This window comes from Danio rerio, chromosome 14, assembly GCF_052040795.2.
Source record: "Danio rerio strain M-AB ecotype USA chromosome 14, GRCz13ab, whole genome shotgun sequence".
NCBI classification, from domain to species: Eukaryota; Metazoa; Chordata; class Actinopteri; order Cypriniformes; family Danionidae; genus Danio; species Danio rerio.
In genome coordinates, this window is record NC_141034.1 from 3,324,838 (window position 1) to 3,350,000 (window position 25,163).

The 25,163-nt window shown below is 38.2% G+C and overlaps 1 protein-coding gene across 6 annotated transcripts in view; it reads right to left on the reverse strand.

The window, feature by feature from the left end:
* The window catches only part of spock1 (SPARC (osteonectin), cwcv and kazal like domains proteoglycan 1), a 289,085-nt gene that overhangs the window by 106,584 nt on the left and 157,338 nt on the right, over positions 1 to 25,163 (reverse strand). For all 6 annotated transcript variants that reach the window (XM_087281132.1, XM_087281134.1, XM_087281133.1 and 3 more), the window contains exon 3: positions 17,047 to 17,092. In XM_087281132.1, coding sequence (XP_087137258.1) covers positions 17,047 to 17,092 — 46 coding nt within the window. The remainder of the gene's footprint in view (positions 1 to 17,046; positions 17,093 to 25,163) is intronic.

Consider the following 25,163-nt stretch of genomic DNA (forward strand, 5'->3'; position numbering starts at 1 on the left):
AATGTGTATTTGGTATTTGTCTGAGTATAAGTATATATAAGTATGAGCATAGTCTACATAAGCCTAGTATACTGTAGTTTGTGTTGATTCGACCTTCAATGACTGTCTGACTGGAAGCTGTGCATGATTCTTAGAAATATTGACTGGCTTGAGATGTTTAAGCCACTCCTACTGGTTATAGTCAGTATATGCTTATAAACTTCTTATAAGAGAGATAACAACACAAAATGAGCAAAAATTCGAACCAATGTGACAACTGAATAATGAATCAATAGTTAGATCAATTACTCCACAAATTAACTGCACTAAAACACTCTAAATATAGCTTTTTTTTCTAATCTGAGCTGACACATTGTATACACTACCTGACTAAAGTCTTGTCAACTAGTTTTAGGAACAACAAATATTAACTTGACTTCTAGTTGATCATTTGGTATCAGAAGTGGTTTATATGAAAGGCCTCTAGATTACGGTTATTTTACCAAAATATAATTTGTCCATGCCTTGATTATTTAATGATTTAATTAAGACAGTACGGTCTCACTTTGCTTAGACAAAAGTCTTGTCACTTAATAATGTCCAGTATAGAATATAAAGTCCTGCTGCAGTAAAAACTGAATGGATATTGTGTCTGACTTCGTCATGAGCTTGGAGGACTGCGTCCATACATTTACATTTACATTTACATTTAGTCATTTAGCAGACGCTTTTATCCAAAGCGACTTACAAATGAGGACAAGGAAGCAATTTACACCACTAAGAGCAACAATGAATAAGTACTAAAGGCAAGTTTCAGGTCTGTAAAGTCTAAGAAGGGAAGTGTTAGTAAAAATTTTTTTTTTTTTTTTTTTTTTTTTTTTTTTTTTTTGTACAGTTAGTGTGATATTCAAATAGGCAATTGCAGATTAGGAAGTGAAGTGGAGACTAAATAGTTGAGTTTTTAGTCGTTTCTTGAAAATAGCGAGTGACTCTGCTGTTCTGATGCCGTTAGGGAGTTCATTCCACCAACTGGGCAGATTGAGCGTGAGCGTTCGCGAAAGTGATTTTTTTCCTCTTTGGGATGGAACCACGAGGCGACGTTCATTCACAGAACGCAAGTTTCTGGAGGGCACATAGATCTGCAGAAGTGAGTGCAGATAAGAAGGTGCTAGGCCAGAAGTCACTTTGTAGGCAAACATCAGAGTTTTGAATTTGATGCGAGCAGCAACTGGCAGCCAGTGCAAACGGACTAGCAGCGGAGTGACATGTGCTCGTTTAGGTTCATTGAAGACAACTCGTGCTGCTGCATTTTGGAGCAGTTGAAGAGGCTTGATAGAGTTAGCTGGAAGCCCAGCTAGTAGAGAGTTGCAGTAATCCAGTTTGGAGAGAACAAGAGCTTGAACAAGGAGTTGAGCTGCATGTTCAGATAAGAAGGGTCGGATCTTTCTGATGTTATAGAGTGCAAATCTGCACGATCGAGCAGTTCTAGAAATGTGGTCAGAGAAGTTTAGTTGGTCATCAATCGTTACTCCAAGGCTTTTCACCATTTTGGATGCAGTAATGGTTGCCCCATCCATCTGGATTGAAAAGTTATGGTGTATAGTCGGGTTGGCAGAAACTACAAGCATTTCCGTTTTTGCGAGGTTCAGCTGAAGATGATGATCTTTCATCCAGTGTGAAATATCCAACAGGCATACATCTCTGACATGACTCAAATCACTGATTAATAAAGTCATCTGGAATGGCAAAGAAAGTGTTCCTGCAGGACTCCCAGAGTTCATCAAGACTCTTTGGATTCATCTTCAATGCCTTCTCCTTCATCTGACCCCAGACATGCTCAATAATGTTCATTTCTGGTGACTGGGCTGGCCAATCCTGGAGCAGCTTGAGCTTCTTTGCTTTCAGGAGCTTTGATGTAGAGGCTGAAGTATGAGCAGAAGTGCTATCCTGCTGAAGAATTTGCCCTCTCCTGTGGTTTGTAATGTAATGGGCAGCACAAATGTCTGTCACATCCATCTGTGACCACCTGAGGGCGCTGTAGTGCACTAGGACTTTGTAGGAACTACAGCGTCCCAGGAAAGACTACATTTCCATATATACCACGCACATACACCGGAACATATACACTGACCTGCCATCACATCTGTTTTGTGTTACCGTTGATTATCTGGACTATTTATACAACCCTTCCACCACTGTTTGTCATGGCGTCGTTTGTCTATCTTGTCAGCTCTGGTATGTTGTTCTTAATCTCGCTCTTGTATCTTGCTTAAGTCTAGTTCGTGTTTAATCTGTTTTAGTTTTTAGTTTTGTTGTTTGTATGTTATTTTGTTACTTTGCACTTTGGATTTTGTTCACTGTTACCGCACTATTTAATATCAAATCTGCATTTGGATCCACACCCTTTTTGTTCCTGTTTTTGTTCTGTTTTTATCACGTTTAACGTGACAATGTCTTGATACCTCAGGCTGTTGATGTTGTCATCCACTCTGCAGATCTCTCACACGCCCCCAAACTGAATGTAACCCCAAACCATGATCTTTTCTTCACCGAACTTGACTGATTTGTCTGAGAATCTTGAGTCCATGCTGGTTCCAGTAGGTCTTCAGCAGTATTTGTGATGATTGGGATGCAGCTCAACAGATGATTCAGCAGAAAAATCCACCTTCTGCCACTTTTCCAAATGATCAACTAGAAATCAAGCAATTATGTGTTGCTCTTACAACTGAGATCGACAACAAGACTTTAAACAGGCAGTGTATGTTCGCTGCAGTGTTTGTCATGAACACAACAACACATGCAGGTTAACAGAGTTATATCTGAATATGGATTCTGCACTGCATCAATCACTGAAGCAAGAGCCAGACTTCAAGTCAACAGATTTGATGGATGTTTGCATGAAAAGCTGTCAGGACGCAGCTCACATCTTCAGACGGAAAGAAAGACACAAAGAAAACACAGACGTCCAGGACTGCAGCTGATGCACAGTCTGTGCAGTCAAAGCACAGACCTTTTATCAAATGTATCATTTAACACAACATCTGCGGCCTGGACCTGAGCAAAACAACAGCATTGCAGCCACATCAGCACTCAATCACTCCTACAAATAAAGGTTCTTCACTGGCATCAATGGTTTTCTTAGACCTTTTGATTTCACAAAAGGTTTTTGATGATGGAGAAGGGCTCTTTGGGTTATTAAAATTAAAATCTAATTTTAAATTTAATTATTATTAAAATCAGATATAAACACTCTTCACTGAAAGGGTTCTGCAAGTACTCTATTTGTTGTGCATTGTAGGTAACATCAGTTCTTTAATTGTCAGCTGATTTGCATCTCTTTCTCCTTTAAAAACACACAAGAGCATACACTGAAAAAATAAATTTGCGGTTTGTTTAAACTACTTATTTAAAATTAGCTGAAATAACACAATGTTTGAGTTTTTATTGTGGCAACTTAATTGTTTTATGTTCAATCCACTGAAATTTGTAAAAATTAAAAGGTTATGGTATATTCAGAAAGTATTCATAGCACTTCACTTTTTCCACATTTTTTAAAAAATGTTACAGCCTTATTCCAAAATGGATTAAATTAATTTATTTCCTCAAAATTCTACACACAATCCCCCATAATGATGATGTGACAAAAGATTTTTGAAATTTATTAAATATAAAAAAGCTTCAAAATCACATGTACATCAGTATTCACAGCCTTTGCTCAATACTTTGTTGATGCACCTTTGGCAGCAATTAAAGCCTCAAGTCTTTCTGAATATGATGCCACAAGCTTTCCACACCTGTCTTGGAAATTTTGCCAATTCCTCTTTATAGTACCTCTCATTATCTATCAGGTTGGATGAAAAGCGACAATGTACAGCCATTTTCAGATCTCAATGTTCAATAGGACTTAGGTCTGGGCTCTGGCTGGGCCACTCAAGGACATTCACCGAGTTGTTGTGAAGCCACTCCATTGATATTTTGGCGTTGTGCTTTGGGTCATTGTCCTGCTGGAAGACGAACCATCGCCCCAGTCTGAGGTCAAGAGCGCTCTGAAGCAGGTCTTCATTCATCTTCTAAAGCATAGCACTTCATTCTCTGTACATTGCTGCATTCATCTTTCCCTCTATCCTGACTAGTCTTCCAGTTCCTGCTGCTGAAAAACATCCTCACAGCATGATACTGCCCCCACCATGTTTCACTGAAGGGATGGTTTTAGCCTGGTGATGAGCGGTGCCTGGTTTTCTCCAAATGTAAAGCCTGAGGGTCACTCCAAAGAGTTCACTTTTAGACTCAACAGACCGGAGAATTTTGTGTCTTATGGTCTGAGAGTCCTTCAGATGCCTTTTAGCAAATTCCAGGCAGGGCTTCCATCTGCCCACTCAACCATACAGGCCTGATTGGTGGATTGCTGCACAGATGGTTGTCCTTCCTTAAGGTTCTCTTCTCTCCAAAGAAGAACGCTGGAGCTCAGACAGAGTGACCATCAGGTTATTCATAGCCGCCCTGACTAAGGTCCTTCTTCACTCAGCTTAGATGGTCGGCCAGCTCTAGAAAGAGTCCTGTTATGAATGACGGAGGCCACTGTGCTCATTAGAACTTTCAGAGCAGCAGAAATGTTTCTGTAACCTTCCCCAGCTTTGTGCCTCGAGACAATCCTGTCTCGGAGGTCTACAGTCAATCCCTTTGTCTTCATGCTTGGTTTGTGCTTTGGCATGCATTGTCAACCCTGGGGCTTTATATAGACAGATGTATGCCTTCTCAAATCATGTCCAATCAACTGAATTGGTCACACTTTATTATGATGGTCTGTTTGTTGAATTTAAGTTACATTGTAACTAATTCTCATTAGATTATAAGAAGACTGTTAGGTTGGGGTTAGGGCTAGTGTAAGTTGATTTACATGCTAAGTTTCTTATAGTCAGTAAATGTCTGTTGAAGGAGCAGTTTCAGCAGATATTAAGCAGACAGTCTACTAATACTAAAACGGACCATCAAAATAAAGCGTTACCAATGTATTTTATTGACATCTACCCCAACCCTAAACCTAACCCTCAATATAGTTATTTAAAAACTGCAGTTATTGTCGTACAGTAATTGTATTGTTGAAATAATATAAATAATTCTGGTTAACTTCCAGCCGCAGCTGTATTCCTTCTAGACTTTACCACTAAACTTGGTATGAGCCCGATCTGAGGTCACTAAAATAAAAAGTACCATCCATTGACAACATGGTGGCGCTACAATGTGAAAAAAATATGAAATTAGCAATAATTGAGGGACTTTTTTGTCTGACTGACTAGAAAATTGGCAGACAATGTCTTAAAAAACACTGTGTAAATATCGTGTTTTACGTGTGTAAGCACACATTTCACACTTTGGTAAATCAGGGGAGTGCATATAACAGTTCAAAAGAAGCTGAAAAATGTTCAATCAATAGGTCAATATTACCATAAAAGTTTGGAAAAAGCTTTTTTAAGGTGGTTAGCCTGAATTTGAGTTCTTTTGTAGTGCTTTAAATTAGTTACAAATTAATAACAGGAAAATAATACATTTTTAAAAAACACCAACTGTATTGGCCTTAAACCGCTTGAACTCTGATAATTACTGCTTGACGCTATATTTTAAATTGAAATATTCAAATCACACAGCTCAGAAGAGCATAAACAATAATATGACCTTTGCTAGAATTTCTTGCTTTAAAAAAAGACAGAACTATTCCTTTAAAGTCTGACCTCCAAAGTAGCATATCACAAAGCAGTTAATTATGGCCGGCCAATTAATTACAGCGAGAGGAATACAGTTACAAAAATCCATTTATTCAAGAGCATTTCTACATCCAACCCCACATGCCGATGTGTCGGGCATCAGAATCAATGATCGGCCCTCGGAGACCAATCAGAGGTGGCGAGATTGAGAGAAAGGCCAATCAGAACTTCTGCAGTATTGATCATCAGCAGGCAACAAACCCAGAGCACACGCATGGCCAATTACTCTACTTTCTATTCACCACAACCAAAAAAAATCAAGAAAGTGAAAGCAGGGCTAATTAGTGCCATCTGATTGGTCAAGAGGTTACAGACCCAATGACCAACCTGCTCGTTTTTCTTTCTTTGAAACACAGTCTGCTCTGAAGTTAACTTTCTGATATATCTGACTAAAGCAAGACAACTGACAAAATTGACTGACTGTAAATATCTCTTCATATAGACAGACACATGAACAAATTTACATTATAGTCAATCATTTGAAATAATTACAATATTTATTTTATTCATCATAATAAATACATGGTCTTGTCCATATTTAAGAATCATAAAGTTTGTCAATGTTTGCAGAAAATGGAAAAAAGAAACAAAACACAATACCTAACCCACTAGTCCTACTGCACCCAACCCGTTCTGAGCTGGGAACAAGCCTACGATTCTTTGCAAGGGAGTCGACTGCGCTAACAAGGAGGCTAAAGACCATGACATCTAGCGTCAGTTGCTAGAGCTATTTTTGAGGTCAGCGTAGTGAGGTTTACCTGCATAGCACTTGCTAGCTGGCCTCTGTTATACTCACCACCCCAAAAACTCACTCCCATCCCAGACAAGCCCCTAAGTGTAACCCAGAAGTCCTACTGAACACAACCCGGTCTGAGCTAGGATCAAACTGGAGATTCTTTGTTTGGGAGTTCGTTGCTTTAACAAGGAGGCTAAAGACCATGGCATCTAGCGTCAGTTGCTAGAGCACTAGCTGACCTCCGTTACAACCCCCCCACCCCCAAACCTCACTCCCATTTCGGACAAGCCCCCACTGGTCCTACTGTACCCAGCCCGGTCTGAGCTGGGATTGAACCAGCAATTTGCATGGGAGTTTGAAATTGTCCTTAAATTGTAACAATAAAATATGTTTATGATGTATTTTTAAAATTGACCCGTAATCATATCACACTGTACAAAATGCTGGTTTCCACACAATCTCTTCATGTTGTCACAACACAAATCTAATGAGTTAACTTAATCGTTTTTACAAATAAGTGGATTGAAACTTAATTAAAACAATTAAGTTGACCCCAAAAAACCTTCATACCTGTCAACCCTCCCATTTTTCCTAGGATTCTCCCGTATTTTACTGTTCTATCCCGCTATCATCCTGTATAGGTATTTTCCCATATTTCTCCCGTATTTTCAGTCTTTCTCTGAACAGCCGAGCCTCCCTATACGCAACCCATACCGCCGAACCACCAGGGGTCACCCCTTGCTCTAAAACGCGAGCCTTCTGTGCTTTTGCTTTGTTTAGGAATGAAATCTCTTATAAATAAATATTAAAAACGGCACGATTCCCTTTCATTTTGATTACAGGTGCCGTCGCCTATCCAGTACAATCCTCAAAGCAGTCATATAACTTAATGGTGCATGACTGTCAGCTGACGTGCTCCAAACTGATAAACAGATGCTGTTTCCCAAACGGATTCTGTACACGCGATTTCAAGCGGAGAGAAAGTCTGACATTTGGGTGCGTGTTTAAACAGACATACACACGTAAGTGAAGTTTATTCATAAACTAATTTCGAGAGGATCACGTGCTTATGATTTATCACGGCCGGTCTCGCATTTGCTAATCACTATCTTCCAATCATATGAGCCCTAAGCTACTATAAATAGCCACAGTTTTCAGTTCACTTCATCTTCGTTTGGAAGAAACCCCCCTCCTCCCCTATTCTCCTCCTTTACCTCGGATAGGGCGGCACGGCGGCCCAGTGGTTAGCACTGTGAGCCCCACAGCAAGAACACTGCCAACCCTGCTTCCACAGGACCGGTGGGTGTTTCTGTGAGGAGTTTGTATGTTCTCCCCGTGTCCACGTGGGTTTTCCCCGGGTTCCTCCCACCATCCAAAGACATTCAACATACATAACAATCAAGCTTTTGTCTAACCTCTTGTGTTCCCTTAGCTACCGCAGCAGGGGAGTTCTGAGATCCACCGAGCTCAGGCTCCCCTCTCGCTCTGCCAATGGGAGGAAGCCCCGGGCTCGAGGAGCCCTTGAGCTCGGGGCTCTCTCCCGGGACAGCATGCCAAACAAGCTTTTATAAATCATCAGCTAAGTGTGACCTCTTGAATTAATAATAATAACAACATATAAGAATGTCGATCTTTTTCTTTTTTTTTTTTTCCAAACACAACTAATTTCGTCTTAAATGAGCATAAAAAGTTAGGAATGCAGTCAAATGCTTTCATTATAACATTAGATGTGTGCATTTTTAAAGTGACACCTCTTATTTAATGTAATGAAAAAATCGTATTAAATGCGAGATTCATTCGTTGCTCTTTAATCAGAATGTGTAAGTTATACAGTGGAGAAACGGCTAATGAGGTTGATAGCTTGATTCTGTTTCATTATAATAGCTATTAATTTTAATAAGCTGAACTGTTTGCCTATGTATTTGCTGCTAATGTGTATATTATTTTTCTTTTGTCAATAATAATTTTAAAACATATTACTGACCATTTAACTGTTTATTTACAATGAAACAGCTAAAAATGAACATATTTCGTAATTTGGGGATTTATTTAAGGGGGGGGGGGGGGGGGGAATCCCTAGATATGGTGGGCATATGCCTTATTTTCACATCCCAATGGTATGAAAACCTTAGAAAATTATATTGGTTCAACTCATTTTAAATAAGTTGTTTGAAGAAGTAGCAGAAGTCATTTTTAATTGTAGATATTGTTTAAAATGTTGAGGTCGACTAATAAATATAAAACATTTGGTCAAGTTTATCTTGCATTTTCCACTGAACAGATTCACTACAGCAGTTCACAGCCTTTGATTTGATTCCCGGAGAATCTTGCGATAAGAAAAGTCTCCTATTGGGTCAGATGTGAACGCTAACGGAGATGAATCACTTAATATTAAACATACAGTATTTCTGTGCTGAATTCTCACATGACAGCACTTCAAACTGTATCTATGACTTTCATTTAAATTGAGGCTTGTGGCAAGCGCAGCGAACCTTGCAAAGATTTGCAGCGGTTCATATTTTTCCTGCCATGTCTTATGTAGATAACGTCTTTGTCCTCGTGTGACGATGCCACGTGGGATTTTCTCTGCGCCGTGAAACTAGGCCAAGACTTGGCCTGTTGTAGACCAGACGGCGCAATGCTAATTATGAGAGGGATGGATCACTGCTTCATGTGTTCTGCCATCCCATCTCTCGGTCTCATTTTACTGTCGGCTTCTGATGAAAAAAAAAATAAACATCTCAAATAGATTTTAATGGGATAATAAAATCCTCCTTCAGTCATGTTACCTCTCTCTAGGTGATTGTGCATTTAATATGGTTTTCAAACTTGGTTTATTTCAATTAATTATAAAGATTTTAATCTCAAGAGCTGGTCAGAGAAAACACTAGTATCTTAGTAAACAGAAATTTAATTTTTTTTTTTTTTTAATAGACTGCCCATTAATAAATTCCTATTTTTACTAACAAGCCTGCCTAATACATCTGTGATACTGATTTCATTCAAGAGTCTAATGAATAAATTATTTTTGTAATGGTTACACTGGAAAAAAAGCTTTTCTTACTTAGATTTTTTTTTGTCTTGTTTCTTGGGCAAATATCTAAAAACTCTCAAATCAAGCAGATTTTTCTAGACAATGCAAAAATATGGCCTTGTTTTCACAAAAAAAAAAAAAAAACAACAACAAAAAAAAAAAAAAACACCAAAACGAAGTGTGTTTTTCCGGTATGTTACTGCTTACTCAAGATGCAAACCTGGTTAGACAAAACTGATATTTTAATGTTTGTAAATGGACTGCGGATGAATTAGCTCACATTTTTACTAACAAGCCTGTCTAATACATATGTGATACTGATTTCATCTAAGAGTTTGACAAATAAATGAAAAATAATAAAAAAAACAACTCTTAAATCAAGCAGCTTTTTGTAGACAATCCAAACAATCCAATTTGTTTTCAGAAATAATATGCCAAAATTAAGTGAGTTTCTCATTAAAACAAGCAAAATAATCTGCCACTGGGGTGAGCAAAATAATCATGTTTTTCCTTTTGGCATAAGATTATTTTGCTTACCCTATTGGCAGATTATTTTGCTTGTTTTAAGGAGAAACTCACTTCATTTTTTAATATAACTAAAATGTTTTTGAACATGTTTTGCTCTTTTTTTACACTAATGATATTTCATGCTGCTGTGAGAGAACAGACAGTCAACTCACACTCATCTTCATCATCAGATCTCCTTTTTCACAGCAGATGAGTCGGTGTACTGTTCTACTAACTGAATAACTCAGGATATAGGTTTATTTCGAGTCAGTGGGGGTATCCAGAAAGTTAGTGCTTAGGATGCAAACCATTTCATGACAAGTCCTTTCAATTTAATGAACTGTAGAGTATTTAAGGAAAACCTCAAAATTTCATGGGAAAATCATGAATCAACAGAAAAGCCAGATTACAATTTGACTAATGACTAAAAAGAATAATGTTTGGAGACATGTCCTGTGGTCTGATGGAACTAAGATTGAACTGTTTGGCCATAATGAGCAGTGTTACATGTGGGGAAAGCTTACAAGCCCAGGAACACCATCCCAACTGTATAGTATGGGGGCGGCAACATCATGTTGAGGGGCTGTTTTGCTGCATTAGGGACTTCACATCATAGATGGCATCATGAAAAAAGAACATTATGTAGAAATACTGAAGCAACATCTCAAGACATCAGCCAGGAAAATAAAACCTGGCCACAAATGGGTCTTCCAAACAGACCATGACCCTAAGCATACTGCCAAAATAGTTAAAATGTGCTTTAAGGACAATAGAGTGAATGTTTTGGAGTGGCCATCACAAAGCCATGATCTCAATCCTATAGAAAATTTGTGGGCAGAGTTGAAAAAGCTTGTGCAAGCAAGACAGCCTATAAATCTGACTCAGTTACACCAATTCTGTCAGGAGGAATGGGCTGAAATTCCTGCAAACTATTGTGAGAAGCTTGTGAAAGGATTCCCAAAATATTTGACCAAAGTTATACGGTTTAAAAGTAAAGCTAAAAAAATACTAAGTAAATGTATGTAAACTTTTGACTCTCTAGAATTTAATTTAAAAAGTCTAATTATTGTGGCATTCAGCACATGTAAATCATTTAGGTAATTGTTTAGTAAGCGTTTAGTATGATTTACCATCAGACATTTATTTATTTTTTTTTAAATGGTTATGTTTCTTTTTTTATTAGAGTGTATGTAAACTTCTGGTTTTAACTGTTTTGGCTATTAAATGCAGAGCTTCTCTATAAAAAAGGTGAAAAAACACCAGCAAGTTCTCAAGAGATCAAACCTCAGCCTGGTAAGAAAAACTCAATATTGTAAAGGCTGATTTATACTTCTGCGTCAAACGCCGGCGTATGCTACGGCGCTGACGCATAGCCCTTCGTGGTGGCCGTCGGCATCGATGACGTGCACCTCTCAAAAAATGTAACTACACGTCGCAACGACGCGTAGCGCAAGCTCTGTGATTGGTCGGCTTGGTATCGATGACGAGTCGGGGCGGGACCGAGAGCCGCGTGAATGGTGCGAGCCTGATGGAGTGATTGTTTACAAGTGTGGAGTTCCGTGAAGGAGCTCCGGATGGAAAGTTTTGTTCTGTGTTTACCTCATAGTTAAAGTTGTTGCACATCCGCCGGTTCCTGCCTTAAAATGTGCGAGTTTGAGCCACTTGTACATCCCGGAAGTGTTCAGGAAAAGCAAAACATCAGCGAAGAAACTCAACACAGAGGAACATTTACACCTCACTGGCAACTAGCGTTTCGGAAGTGTTAATGCAGACCAACAAAGACAGCGCGCAGAAGTATAAATGCACAGCTACCCGTGTTGCATGCGCCGTGGGTTACGCCGGTCACTTGACGCAGAAGTATTAACCAGGCTTAATGCACTACTTTTAAAAGTAACTTTCCACAACACTGAATTGGAACAATTAACACCACAAAAACGAATCCAGCAATTATTTAATTAATTTCTTTGCACATCTCTGAGCCAGACTCCATGCAAACACGATGAACAATGTACTTTATATACTCAAATCATCCCACAAACATGCTGATTGTATTAAAAAAAACTCTCTTGGAAATATTCGTTCCAAGACGTTCACAGTGCAGATCCATACTTGACTTGAAAATACATTTCTATTTCTATCTTTCGTCTTTTCGCTGCCTTTAACCCTGTAGGAGAGCGCTTTCTCTGCTGGTTAAATGGAGCCGTTCGCCAGCTCCAGATAAAGCCGTATTGTCCCTGTGCATAAATTGCAGGCGGTTTAAAGGGCAGATTGTTGTGTTGCCATCCCTGTGCAGCCGTGTTTGCTGCCACTGCAGTTTGGCGCCGAAACGCTGACTCAACACCAAAACCATACAAATGCAAATGAAGCATTCAGAGAGAATTTCCCCATAACGAGGCTGTAATGAGGCCTGCACACGCAATTAAATTCACTGAGAGCGCATGCGGTGCCACAATAACAGATTACAGCAAAGACAATGTTCCACACACACACACACACACACACGTTATTCTCTCAGCTCCTTAAATCTCTTGTCATGTCTGTAATGGACAAGATCATAACCCTCATTTCTCTTTAAAGTGAATAATTACAGACTGAGTCTAATTAAATTAGTCAGGCTCAGCCACGCTGCTTACATGGTCAGAGAGAGTTTAGTGTTGTGTGTGTGTGCCACCGGGTGTGTGTGTTTGTGTTTATTGGAAGTGTAAAGACACAGAGGGTGAGAGAGATGGAGCTGGAAATTCTTTATTCTAATGAAAATAAAGCAGAAGTGAATCAATAAACTGTGATTTAGGAGATCGATGTGGAAATAACAGCATTCCTATAGGGGTGTATAGGGTAACACATATGCCCGAGAAAGTGTGGTGCAAAAATGTTATCGGCAGGATTTTAGGTGCAATATTAAAGTCAGCAAGAACCGAAAGTTTCTATTCATTCATTTTCCTTTGGCTCAGCCCCTTTATTCATAAGGGGTCGCCACAGTGGAATGAACCACCAACTTATCCAGCATATGTTTTATGCAGCGGATGCCTTTCCAGCTGCAACCCAACCCAGTACAACCCAGACACCAACAGGGTGGCTCAGTGCGTAGAAGCACAGCAAGAAGGACACTGGTTTGAGTCCCGGCTGGGCCAGTTGGCATTTAAGTGTGGAGTTTGCATGTACTCCCCATGTTGGCGTGGGTTTCCCCCGGGTGCTTAGGTTTCCCCCACAGTCCAAACACATGCGCTATAGAGGAATTGAATAAACTAAATTGGTCATAGTGTACGAGTGTGAAAATAAGGGTGTATGGGTGTTTCCCAGTACTGGGTTGCAGCTAAAAGGGCATCCACTGTGTAAAACATAAGATGGCGGTTCATTCTGCTGGGGTGACCCCTGATGAACAAAGGAAGGAAAATGAATGAATGAACAATTATAACGCCTCATGACAGTCATGTTTATGATGGATTTATTACAAGTTATGTCGTCTTAGTAATATCAAGCTGTCATGACAAAGATAAAGACAACTTGTTTATGTCAAGTTGTCATAATAAACAGTCTCATCAAATAACTTTTGTACAGTAGAATAAAAACCAAAGTGATGCATACGTGCATAAAATATAGAGTCTACACTTTCAAACGACACCACTTACGGGGGTCTGGTGCAACGCTAGCCCTTTAAATCTTAAAGCGAAAGTCGATGACGCCTGTGTTTGTGTGGGTCTCCCCCGGTTTTTTCCCACAGTCAAATTACATGTGTCACTAATGAATTACATGTGTCATTAATGAATTAATCAATCTAAATTAGCACTATAGTCAAGCTCTTAACCAGCAGTATATCTCTATAAAGCAATTTAGAATTTGTTATTAATTCTGGATACCTACCTGAGCTCAAACTCCCCTCTCGCCCTTTTATTTTGCAGCAATGCATTTATTAACTTGAGAGAGCAGCAAATGTTTTATTTTTGTATTGTTATTGTATTATTTGTTTTATTTTTGATTTGTCTCAAATCGCAATATAAAAAGCACCTTTTTTAGGTAAGCACCGCTTATTTTGGATTACAAAAAAACACAATGGTTGTCAAAAAGGAAATCAGCTCTTTTAGCAGAATTTCTGTTGACTCATTTTTTTTCCTTTCATGCTTTCCTGAGCGATGTGTCTCGCTGCATGTGTGCTCGTCACTCATCTATTAGGGTGCCTAAGAAGGGAAGTGCTCTATAGTCAGTAGACAGTGAGACGCTTCTCTATCTTGCAGGATTAGTTACAGAAATGATGGTTTGTAGCAGTTCTTGAAGGAGTCGTTCACACTGGATAAACTCCTGCAGATGGTGTGTGCGCGCACATAAACACACACTCATTCTCTCACAATCCATATGGTGTGGTCATGCATGCATCTGTCTGCAGCTCTCTGTTGGCGTTTGTGTAAAAACAATAGATCTTGATTGGTTATTCATGGCGCTTCGTCATCGTTAGCCAAAGTGCTCAGCAGAGCAGGAGATATTAATTATTATCAAACACATCGTTTTACAAAATGACCCTGTGTGACGGCTTTAGCACACGCAGCTGAATATGTGAAAGACTTTTTCACCAGTTTGATTTTTTTATACTTTTACATTTGTTCATCTGGCTGATGTTTTTATGCAAAGTGGCCTGCAGTGCATAAAGAGTTTACATTTTAATCAGTATGTGTCTTTTCTGGGAGCCAAACTCATGACCTTGCCAAATGCAAATATATATATATATATATATATATATATATATATATAATATATATATATATATATAACTGGAAATCCAAAATACTTCCACACCGGCGACTTCATTGAAAGAAGAGAGGATTTAAGCTCTGTCGACGGGTCTCCTGCGTCTGCAGTTTAACAAGCACTTCAACAAGCATGTTTTTTTCCTGCTTGGCAAGCCAAGCTAACATGACATGGGGGCGTGGCAGCATCGACGATTCTATTTTTAGATTCGATAATCGAAGTTGAGCATAAATTTCGATCGATTTTGATTAAAAATCTAAATCGTGACACCCTTAATATATATATATATATATATATATATATATATCATTTATTAAATTTCTTGTCAGCTTAGTCCCTTTATTAATCCGGGGTCGCCACAGCGGAATGAACTGCCAACTTATTCAGCACATTTTTACGCAGCGGATGATCTTCAAGCCACAACACATTTTCAACACATTTCTAATCATAATAGTTTTAATAACTATTGATAGTTAATGATGGTTAATGTGATTTAAAGTTCCCGGATGAGCCTGTGTTATTTAGCGGTTGTTTTTTGGGAATAACATACCATATAATGTCCTGACTGACCAATCAGAAACGAGCATTCCAGACAGCCATATAATAAGGCTTAATAAAATACTTTAAAATAATAAACATGATGTGATTCTTCAGTTCATACCCAAAAACTTAAGAAAATGAGAATGCAGTTCTCAATAAACTAAGAAACTGATCACAGATTAAACTCAGAACTAGTTTTCCTGCTCATTTGAGCTTTTTAATTTCCCTGATGAATTCAGGAAATGTTTCGAAAACAAATTAGCTCCATTTGCATCACCGCAGTATCTCTGTTTACATGTTTTACTTTAAGAGTGCGAATCTGTCTCCACCCTACAGATGCGAGCTAAATCTATTAAAACTCTCTATTATTTCTGATATCCAATCATGCCTTTTGTACATAAATACAGTTGAAGACAGAATTATTAGCCCCCCTTTGAATTTTGTTTTTCCTTTTTAAATATTTCCTAAATCATGTTTAACAGAGCAAGGAAATTTTCACAGTATGTCTGATAATATTTTTTCTTCTGGAGAAAGGCTTATTTGTTTTATTTTTGCTAGAATAAGAGCAGTTTAAATTTTTTTTACAAAACATTTTAAGGACAAAATTATTAGCGCCTTTAAGCTATTTTTTTCTATAGTCTACAGAACAAACCATCGTTATAAAATAACTTGCCTAATTACCCTAACCTGCCTAGTTAACCTAATTAACCTAGTTAAGCCTTTAAATATCACTTTAAGCTGTATAGAAGTGTCTCGAAAAATATCCAGTCAACTATTATTTACTGTGATCATGGCAAAGATTAAATAAATCAGTTATTAGAAATGAGTTATTAAAACTTTTATGTTTAGAAATGTGTTAAAAAAAATCTTCTGTCCGTTTAACAGATATTGGGCAAAAAATAAACAGGGGAAGAATATATCAAGGGGGCTAATAATTCTGACTTTTACTGTATATATATAAAGGTTTAAAGGTACACAGAAGTCACTGTTTGGTATGTACCTCAGCAGTGGGGTCATGAATCAATACAGGTTCGATACAACAGGAAAAAAGCAACAAATCCCCAGTGCTTGCTTTTTTCTGCTTATTTTGAACAGGAATGTTTGTGACAATCAGCTACAGAACTGAAAAGCTTCTCATGATACAAAAGTACAAAAAAACTTTAAATCTGAAAGCGAACGTCGATGACGTCACGGACCCGGTAGAGTTTAAGTGGTTAATTAAATAATTCAAAATCAAGCCATGATCATATTTTATTTTGGTCAAATAAGCGTAATCTAGAGGCCTTTACCTTTCATATAAGCCAATTCTGATACTAAATAATCCCCTACAAGTCAAGTTATTATTTGTTGTTCATATAAATTGAATAGACGACAAGACTTTTGTCAGGTAGTGTTTTTACAAAGGCAACAAGTTTCTTCTGTGATTTGGTTTGGTCTAATTAGAATTAGCCAGATATAAAAACAATAGAAGTCGATGATATGTCTTCATTTAGCTATGTGTGAGTGTTTCTGCCTCTCCGTATTGATTAATGTCTGCAGCAGAGATGAGGATCGATACAGTGAAATGGAGATTCCAGCATATGATTGGAGGTTTTTTTTATGATTAATCTGGGTGCAGAAATACAGCAGGAATAAAGAAGAAAAGCAGAGACGGAGGCGAGACTGCAGGGTCAGGTATAAATGGATAAGAGTAACAGAGAAAATAGACATGAAGAAGAAACACGGGCGTATCAGTTCAATGTTCTTACCTTGGTCTTGTGCTTTGTTTGGGTTCCAGGTTCTGAAGTAATCGTCCTACAGAAACACATAATGACAAGCACTTAAAATCTGCCGACAGACACGAGTCAAGCATCAATGCAATCGTGACCTTCAGACAGGAGAAAATAGCTTTATGATTTAAAGGCCAGAGTGAAATAAGAGAGAAGATGACTTATATAAACACCTCTGGACTGACTGATTCAGTGTACAGACGGATTGTTTGCTGAAGCTTTGAATGGAAAGCTATATAGTAAATGGACTGTCAGTGGAGTCATTCAGTTCAGCTGGTTCAATTGCTTCGCCCAAACCCACATGCTATTCCAGTGCTGCTTTCTTTTGACCCTGAAATGCAAGTCGTTGACATCTGCTGCTTTCAGGAACTGGAGCGAGAAGTCGTCACTTATCGGTGAGTTAAATGTTCATCCAGATCTATGTGATTATATCAGTGTCTGCGATGCTGCTTCCCAAAAACTGCTTCTCAAACTGAACTGAGCAATCAGTAGGTCCACACAGAATCTGCCCACAGAAAACATGATAGATTGAACACTGATCTTGAGCCCATCATTCAGGTTATTCATTTACTTACATATTTAGAGTAGCTTTAGTATTATCATATTCTTGTTTTGATAATATTCTTACTTCTCTTCAGTGTTTTAATTGGGCAATTTTGTTTCATTGTTGAACACTTTGAGCAGCCTTTTCAAGAATTCACACTTAGCTGATGATTGATAATGAAGCTAGTTTGGCGTGCTGTCCCAGGAGGAAGCCCTGAGCTTATAAGATCCTCGAGCCCTGGGCACCCTCCCGTTGCAAGGTGAGAGGGGAGTTTGAGCTCAGGTAGATCTCAATGACTCCCCCTCCTGCTTATTGTAGTTAAGTGTCAGATATGGATGCTGAGAAGGTGTACTCAGAGTTTGGCTAAAATATTTTGGATTAATTGCACTGTAAAAAATGGCCGGGATTTCAACGGTAAAAAACTGTAAAAATGCTACAGTAAAAATCCATAACCTGGTTAACGATATGTTTTCTTAATATATATGGCGAATAACCGTAAATGGACTTTCCCAGAATTCCCTGCATGGAACATAACTTTTTATGCATTTGGTTGACATTAATATGGATCTTTTTAGTTGTTTCCCCATCAGTTATGTACATTAGAGATTTATGTTACATCTAATGTTGATAAACAATGTTGATTTCATGACTTTAATTTGATGCATGTTACCATACTGGTGTTTAGTAGCTGTGTGAATGACACTGAGCACCTTCTATATGCTGATCCTCTTTTCTGCTTGTGGGAAAAGTTGATTGTGATGAGCTTTGGTTCATTATGTAACTTCCTCATCACCACCCGCATGTGGGTGTGCTAACATGTCTAACTGTGTAACAAAAGATGTTTAGATGTTGATCATTCAAAATACAGACATATTACCTCGATAAATTAATAAAATACGGTAATTTGCTGTAAAAATTAAAAATTACTTTTACGTTTTGTACCGTGTTTTTAACGGTAAAGTACTGGTAACCACAGCTTATTTTTTACCGTTTTTTATTTTTTACAGTGTGTTTAGGGTGCTTGTTTTGAACTGTGGGAGGAAACCGGAGGACCCGGGGAAAACCCACGCGATCACGGGGAGAACAAGCAAAACTCCACACAGAAACGTTGCCTGGTTTGGAAAGGAATTAAACCAGGGGCATTCTTGCTGTGAGGCAACAGCGCTAATGGCTGGTCATCATGCCGCCTGTTTGAAAGGAGGGAAAGTAGGGGGGGGGGGGGGGGGTTCTTTAAGACGAAGATATTGAGATGAGAAAAGTCTGGTTATTTATAGAGAGTTAAGGATCATCTGATAGGATAATCAGTCATTAGCAGGACTAGACGATATCTGCAGACGTTTTTTGCTATTACTGCAGATAATTTTGGGAGTATCCAGCGAAGTATTATAACTAAAACCTAAATATATGAAATAAAACGTAATAAATAACTGAATAAAAACTGAATAAATTCAGATTTACACATTTACTTTAAAACAGAATTAATGATGGGCTAAAAATCTGCAGAAATCTGCGGAATCCGGCGGAAAATGAATGACCAATCAGAGTCACTTAAGGGCGGGCCTTTTAGAGGAACTAGGAAATATGACAGTCGTTTTCATGTTAGCTGAGTAGCTGTGTATAATCAAAGTGAGATTTATGAAAAAATTACGTGATTTCCTTCAAGTGAAACATAAGCACACATTGCTTTGCATCTTATAAACACAACCAAACAGTTGGACAGGTGTACCTAATAAAGTGGCCGGTGAGTGTATTTAGAACATGAAATTAATTTAGAAAGAAAGAAAGAAAGAAAGAAAGAACGGGATTATAAATCTCATCTCTTCTTTAGTCCGTTTAATGCAGGAGAGAGAACTGACAGGAAGTGCAGAGGTCTGATTTCCATCTCTCTCTCAGACCGCAGGCCAATCTCAGACAACATTAGCAATGGCTGCTGCATTTTAGGCCCTTTGAAATCCAATCGCTAATACACTCCTGCCCAAAGTGAAGCTGCTACAGGCCGGATAAACACACATTAGACATCAAACTCTCATTAGGGACTCTTTAGCTTAGAGACGATCAATTTTTCCCTCTGATATACGGTATGAGCTTAATTGTAATTAAGAATATAATTAAAAACAATAACTTATGACTAAGTTGCAACAATGCTGAAGAGATTTATCCTTCTGGTGTAAACGTCTATAAGCTGCAGCTCTCAAGCTAAAGCCAGACTATAATTCAGCTTCAAGGTTTAAGGTGGTCTCAGCAAAACTAGGCTAAATGTGTCTGTGGGCTCATGGCTCAGAATCAAAGGGGAATTGTGGGAAAAATGAAACTCATTTTGCCCTCAGAATGACAAAACCTGACTCTGCGAATCTGTGCATCAAGCAGAAACCAGCAGAGCTTCTCTAACCTGCAGACGCTCGCAATAATATCAGTCTCCCTAACCTTTATCCACACGCAAGCTCAACTTCTCTCTGTGGACAAACTGACCTTTTGCCAATGAACGCTTCAGGTTTAACACAATTTATGATTAGAGCCGTTTGTAAAATGAATCAAAATACTTTTAGAGACGTGCGTATAATGCAAGCCTCCAGGCAAGACAATAAATAGACAAAAAAAAAATTTAAATAAATGCTTCTAGTTCATTCCTATGAAATCAATACTGCACTGCTGGGATTCAATACGTTTCTGCTACTGCTGGATAATCTTGATTAGAGGGAAATACCACATTGTTGAAGTAGCAAACTTTTGGTCACAGCGATATATTGACCAGAGATTGTTGTGTACACTATGACTTTATATAAAATTAACTTTAATGTGTGACAGGAATAAAACGTGATCATAAACGAATGATTTCTCCACTCAAATGAATGGCGGCTTGGACCCGGAAACAGTATTACATACGTCACAAACACGTCACCACTTAACAAGCGGATAGGAATGTTTCCAATTATTCTTCCTATTCTTTTTCTTCTTCTGAAAGAATTGCATTTTTAAAAGTCTAAACATGTTAAAAAACTCACAATACTTTGCACACGCACCAAAAGTGGTGAAATGTACCTTTGTCTAAAGGTTTCAGAAGTAAGTGTGGCAAAATGACATCATCTTTGCAGGCGCACGCGTAAAAATTGGCACACACGTCAAACATGCCAAAACCTACAAAAAAGTCTCTTTAAGTGAAATCTCAAATCCAACAGAGAGTCAGATATTTTAACTTTCTCTGCCAAAAAAAGTGCAGTTTTTGCCATTTCCAGGTATTGTACTTTAACAAACTCATCCAAGGAATTTTATGAGATCAACATCAAAATTGAATATAGCTATCTAGAGGCCTTGGTGATGTTAAATTACGAAGATCTAGAGTTTTCTTTGAAGGGTGTGTCTGTGGCGGCCTCTCAAACTTTGTGTGGTTTATTTATAAACTAATTTCGAGAGGATCACATGCTTATAATTAACTCCATAATCTGCCCTTTTAGATGATTACGGAAGCAAATTTAAATAATCTGAGTTTTTCACTTTAGTTATCTTCATCTTGAAGCTTCCCCCCTTCCACCCCTACTTCCTCCCCCTTTTACGATATTGATTATTAATCGACAAACCAAATTATCATCGAATACAACCTTAGTTTACACTTCTCACACGGCGACAAGCAGGGGAGTTCTCGAGACCTACCTGAGCTCGTACTCACTACTTGCCCTTCTAATGGGAGGGAGCCCCAGGTTCGAGGATATTACGAGTTCAGGGCTCTCTCCCGGGACATCATGCTAAATACGCTTTATTGATTATCAGCTATGTGTGAACTCTTGAAGATGTTTCGCAACGAAACTATAAGTTATAACAGGTATGCATTGTCTGATCTGCCTCAAAATTCACACGTTTAATAACAATCCTGACCTGAACACGTTTAAATGCCAATATTCAGATACAGTTATAGCACCACCTGCAGGCAACAAGAAATGACATGTTTTACACTGTAACAAACTCCTCCTACATATTTTATCAGATCAAACCCATGTTCCATTAGTTTAGCCAAAAGACTTTTGTGATGTTAAACTGTGACGATCTAGAGTTTTTGTCGAAGAGCATGTCCGTGGCGGACTGACATAGTTCAGCAAATCGCTATGGAAGAGGAAGTTTTTATAACTCTCAGTGTCCGATCTGCCTAATAATTCACAGGTTCGATGAGATTCTTCACCTAAAGACATCTACATGCCAATATTAAGTCAGTTATTGCGCCAACTGCTGACAGAAGGAAGTTTGGCGTAAATCTGTGATTTCAATTTAGTTGTCCCAAAAACTCAATAATTGTGTTGTTTCAGCTCATTTTAAGTAAGTATTTTGAGCGAACCGCAAACCTCATTGTTGGAGCGTACACTGTAAAAATGCAGGGTTCCACACAATTCATTCAGGTTGTCCCAATGTAAATCAATTAAGATAACAAATTTAATTGGGGGGATTGAACATAAAACAATTACATCTTCACAAAAAAAGGAGAGCACACAATTTTTTTTTCACACCCCAATCAGAAAGAGATTGGGGTGTGTTAGATTACAGCCTCTTTTGAAAGTCTACTGTTGGATAGGTTTGATTAGAGAAAAATATCACTTTGTTAACATAGTAAACTCCTGCAGTCACAAACGGATTGACTAAAACCTTTAGTGGAAGTGAGTTTTCTTTTATAATTTTCAGAAAATATTTTCTGAAATTATTTTTCACACCCTCAATCAGAAAACACAACGCTAAATTACAGACTATTTTAAAAGTAAAACCTAGACGTAATAAAAGCTTAGGGTTCCTGTAGAGAAAATGCAACCCGGCTCTGATTTTCCCATTATATTTAAAATAAGAAAAATATGGCTCTGGATTGAAGCTGTAGATCTGAGTGGATGAAAACACTAACGCAATTCATTCTGCACTGTCATTTACATTCTGACAGGGTTATTGTTCCATCTACTGTACGCTTCTAAACCCTGCGGCCTTCAAAGACAAGATAATGTCTGGAAAGTGTTTGAAACCTTTATGCCTGAATCGCTGTGCATTAGACAACGATATCAAAACAAGTATCAGGAAAATGCACAAACACGCTTTGCCAGCGAAACAGGAAGCATACTGGGTTTGAAATGCTGCTAACATTAGAGCTAGGGTTGAGCCAAAAGACAATAAAGTGGTCCATCCCTAATTGCTGACTGACAAACAACTCAATGGCTCTCTTCACACCTGGGGCTCTATTATACACCCAGTGTAATAAGGCGCAAGACGTGTTTGGTGCGATTTATTGCTATTTTCAGACCAGCGCAAACCTAATTTTCACCTTTTGGTTCACGTTGTTTAAATAACAAATCAATTTGCACCCCTTTGTGGACTCATGGGTGTGCTGGTCTAAAAAGGAGGTGTGATAAGGCACATTGTTGGCGCGTTGCTATTTTGATGAACAGACAGTGCCATTGACCAACTAAAAGCTGATCTAAAGTCCGGTGCAAAGAGCGTTAGTTATGTACCTATGCAATTGCAAACACTTACATGTTGCTTAATACAAGGAGCGTTCAATAAAGGATTAAAATGATTATTTACTACATAAATATAAACACCACTGCCTCCATGCCTTCTTCAGATCGAGGTGCTTTTTCAGTTAATTTATGACAATTTGCATTCGTATAGTTATATTTGTGTTTTGAGAATAAACTAATCAGAATCCCATCTCACATTCCCTTTTCAAGAGTTCATACTTAATTTTAATTTTACTTCAACTTGCATTAGTATATTTACAGGGCTCGAAATTGCGACCAATATGCGCCCGAAATTTAAGCTATGACTGCATATAATGGTTGTAGTGCGACCTGTTTTGATTTTTTTTCTAAAAACATGCTCTAAAAACACGCTCTTCCCTTCTGCTATATTGGTTAATATTAGCCGTCAATCACTTAAGACTGTCCGCTGTCAGATGACAGGGAGCTTTTGTGACCACGGGGAATGCAAATGGCTGAAGAGTGAAAAGTACACTGAATCTCGATGCGTTGCATGCACTGCGTGTTCAGCCAACACAATCTCATGGCAATTCGTAAATTTTTCATACGTTTCCTTGTGAAGAGCAAATGTCCGCTAAAACACCATTGCCAAAGAAGCTTGCCTTTACTAAGTTTAAACTGATGCGGGTAATAACAAAGAACAGTATTGTTCCGGTGGTCATCGGGAGAATCCTGCTCTGCCCCCCCTTATATTGGGCCGGCTGACTCGCATGCTTTTCCGCAAACACAGAAAAATGTAATTCAGCGCGTAACGAGGCTGAGCATTAACACGACACAAACCGAAACCAAAACTTTTATAAGTGAGACTTTTCTTCCTTTCTTTTGTCCGTTCTTTCTTGAGGTGTATATTATTCTTCTATTTAATTACTGATGACTGCTTTGCAGCTTTCAGTATTGAATTAAATGATTTATTATATTATTTAGTTTGTTTTGTAGCAGAACTATTATTTATTAAATTGACATGCATATAAAAACAATAGTACAAAAGAAATATTTCTTACTACAATGCTTCATTTGTGTTTGATGCAAACCATCAATTTATTTTTCATAAATTAACAGTAGGACTTTATATAGCAGATAACTTACATTAAAGCACATTTAAGGCAGCATGATGATGAGAAATACAATTCATTATTAGTATTATTGTCATCATCGTCATCATTAATATTTTATAATTATTCAACATTCATTTTGGAATTATTGCACAAATATTAAGTCATCACAGCATTAGTTAGATAGTTGTTTCTGGGTTTTGTTAGTCCCAATTGATGTTGTTTTCAAATACAAGAAATCGTAAAAGTTTTTTTCTGGTGCTCCTAAATTTTTCAGGTTGGGAGCACCAGTGCTACCAAGTAAGAAAGTTAATTTCGAGCCCTGAGTTATATGTGTGTTTTGACAATAAACTAATCAGAATCTCATCTCACATTCCCTTTTCAAGAGTTCATACTTAGCTGATGATTGGTAATAAGCTAGTTTGGCATGCTGTCCCGTGAGAGAGCCCGGAGCTAGAAGTCTGCAGGACGCAGGACCGACCAGATTTCTGTGCAATTAATCGAAAATCCGATTTCGATTTCGATTATGGCTTCTAACGATTATGAAAAACCATTAATCGAGATAAACGATTACTGCATCATATACCAAAAGCGCGAAAGACCGCGTGTTTATGTGTGTGTGCAACACGCGGTCAGCATTCGGTCTCATTCGCACACTGAGACGAGCAGAGGAGTGCAGACATCTAAAGTAATCTTCACATGAGTACATGAGTATAGGTGTCAAAACGCAGTGTTTATGATTATTCATATTAACCCTCATTTGCGTAATAAACAAACGAGTTGAGAATCAAAAGACACGTGAAAGAGAAACCAAGTGACAGTGCGAAATCCTGCCGCCAGTTTTATCATTAATCAAATGACGAGAACATCCCTTACTGCTCCTGACTGAAGGATTTTTGTAGCTAAAGTGTTTTTCTTAGGGTGAAGATGCTTAAATCAAAGTTTGTTTCATATTTTTATTCTATTGTATTTATTTCTCTTTCCTTTGCAGGGTGGAAA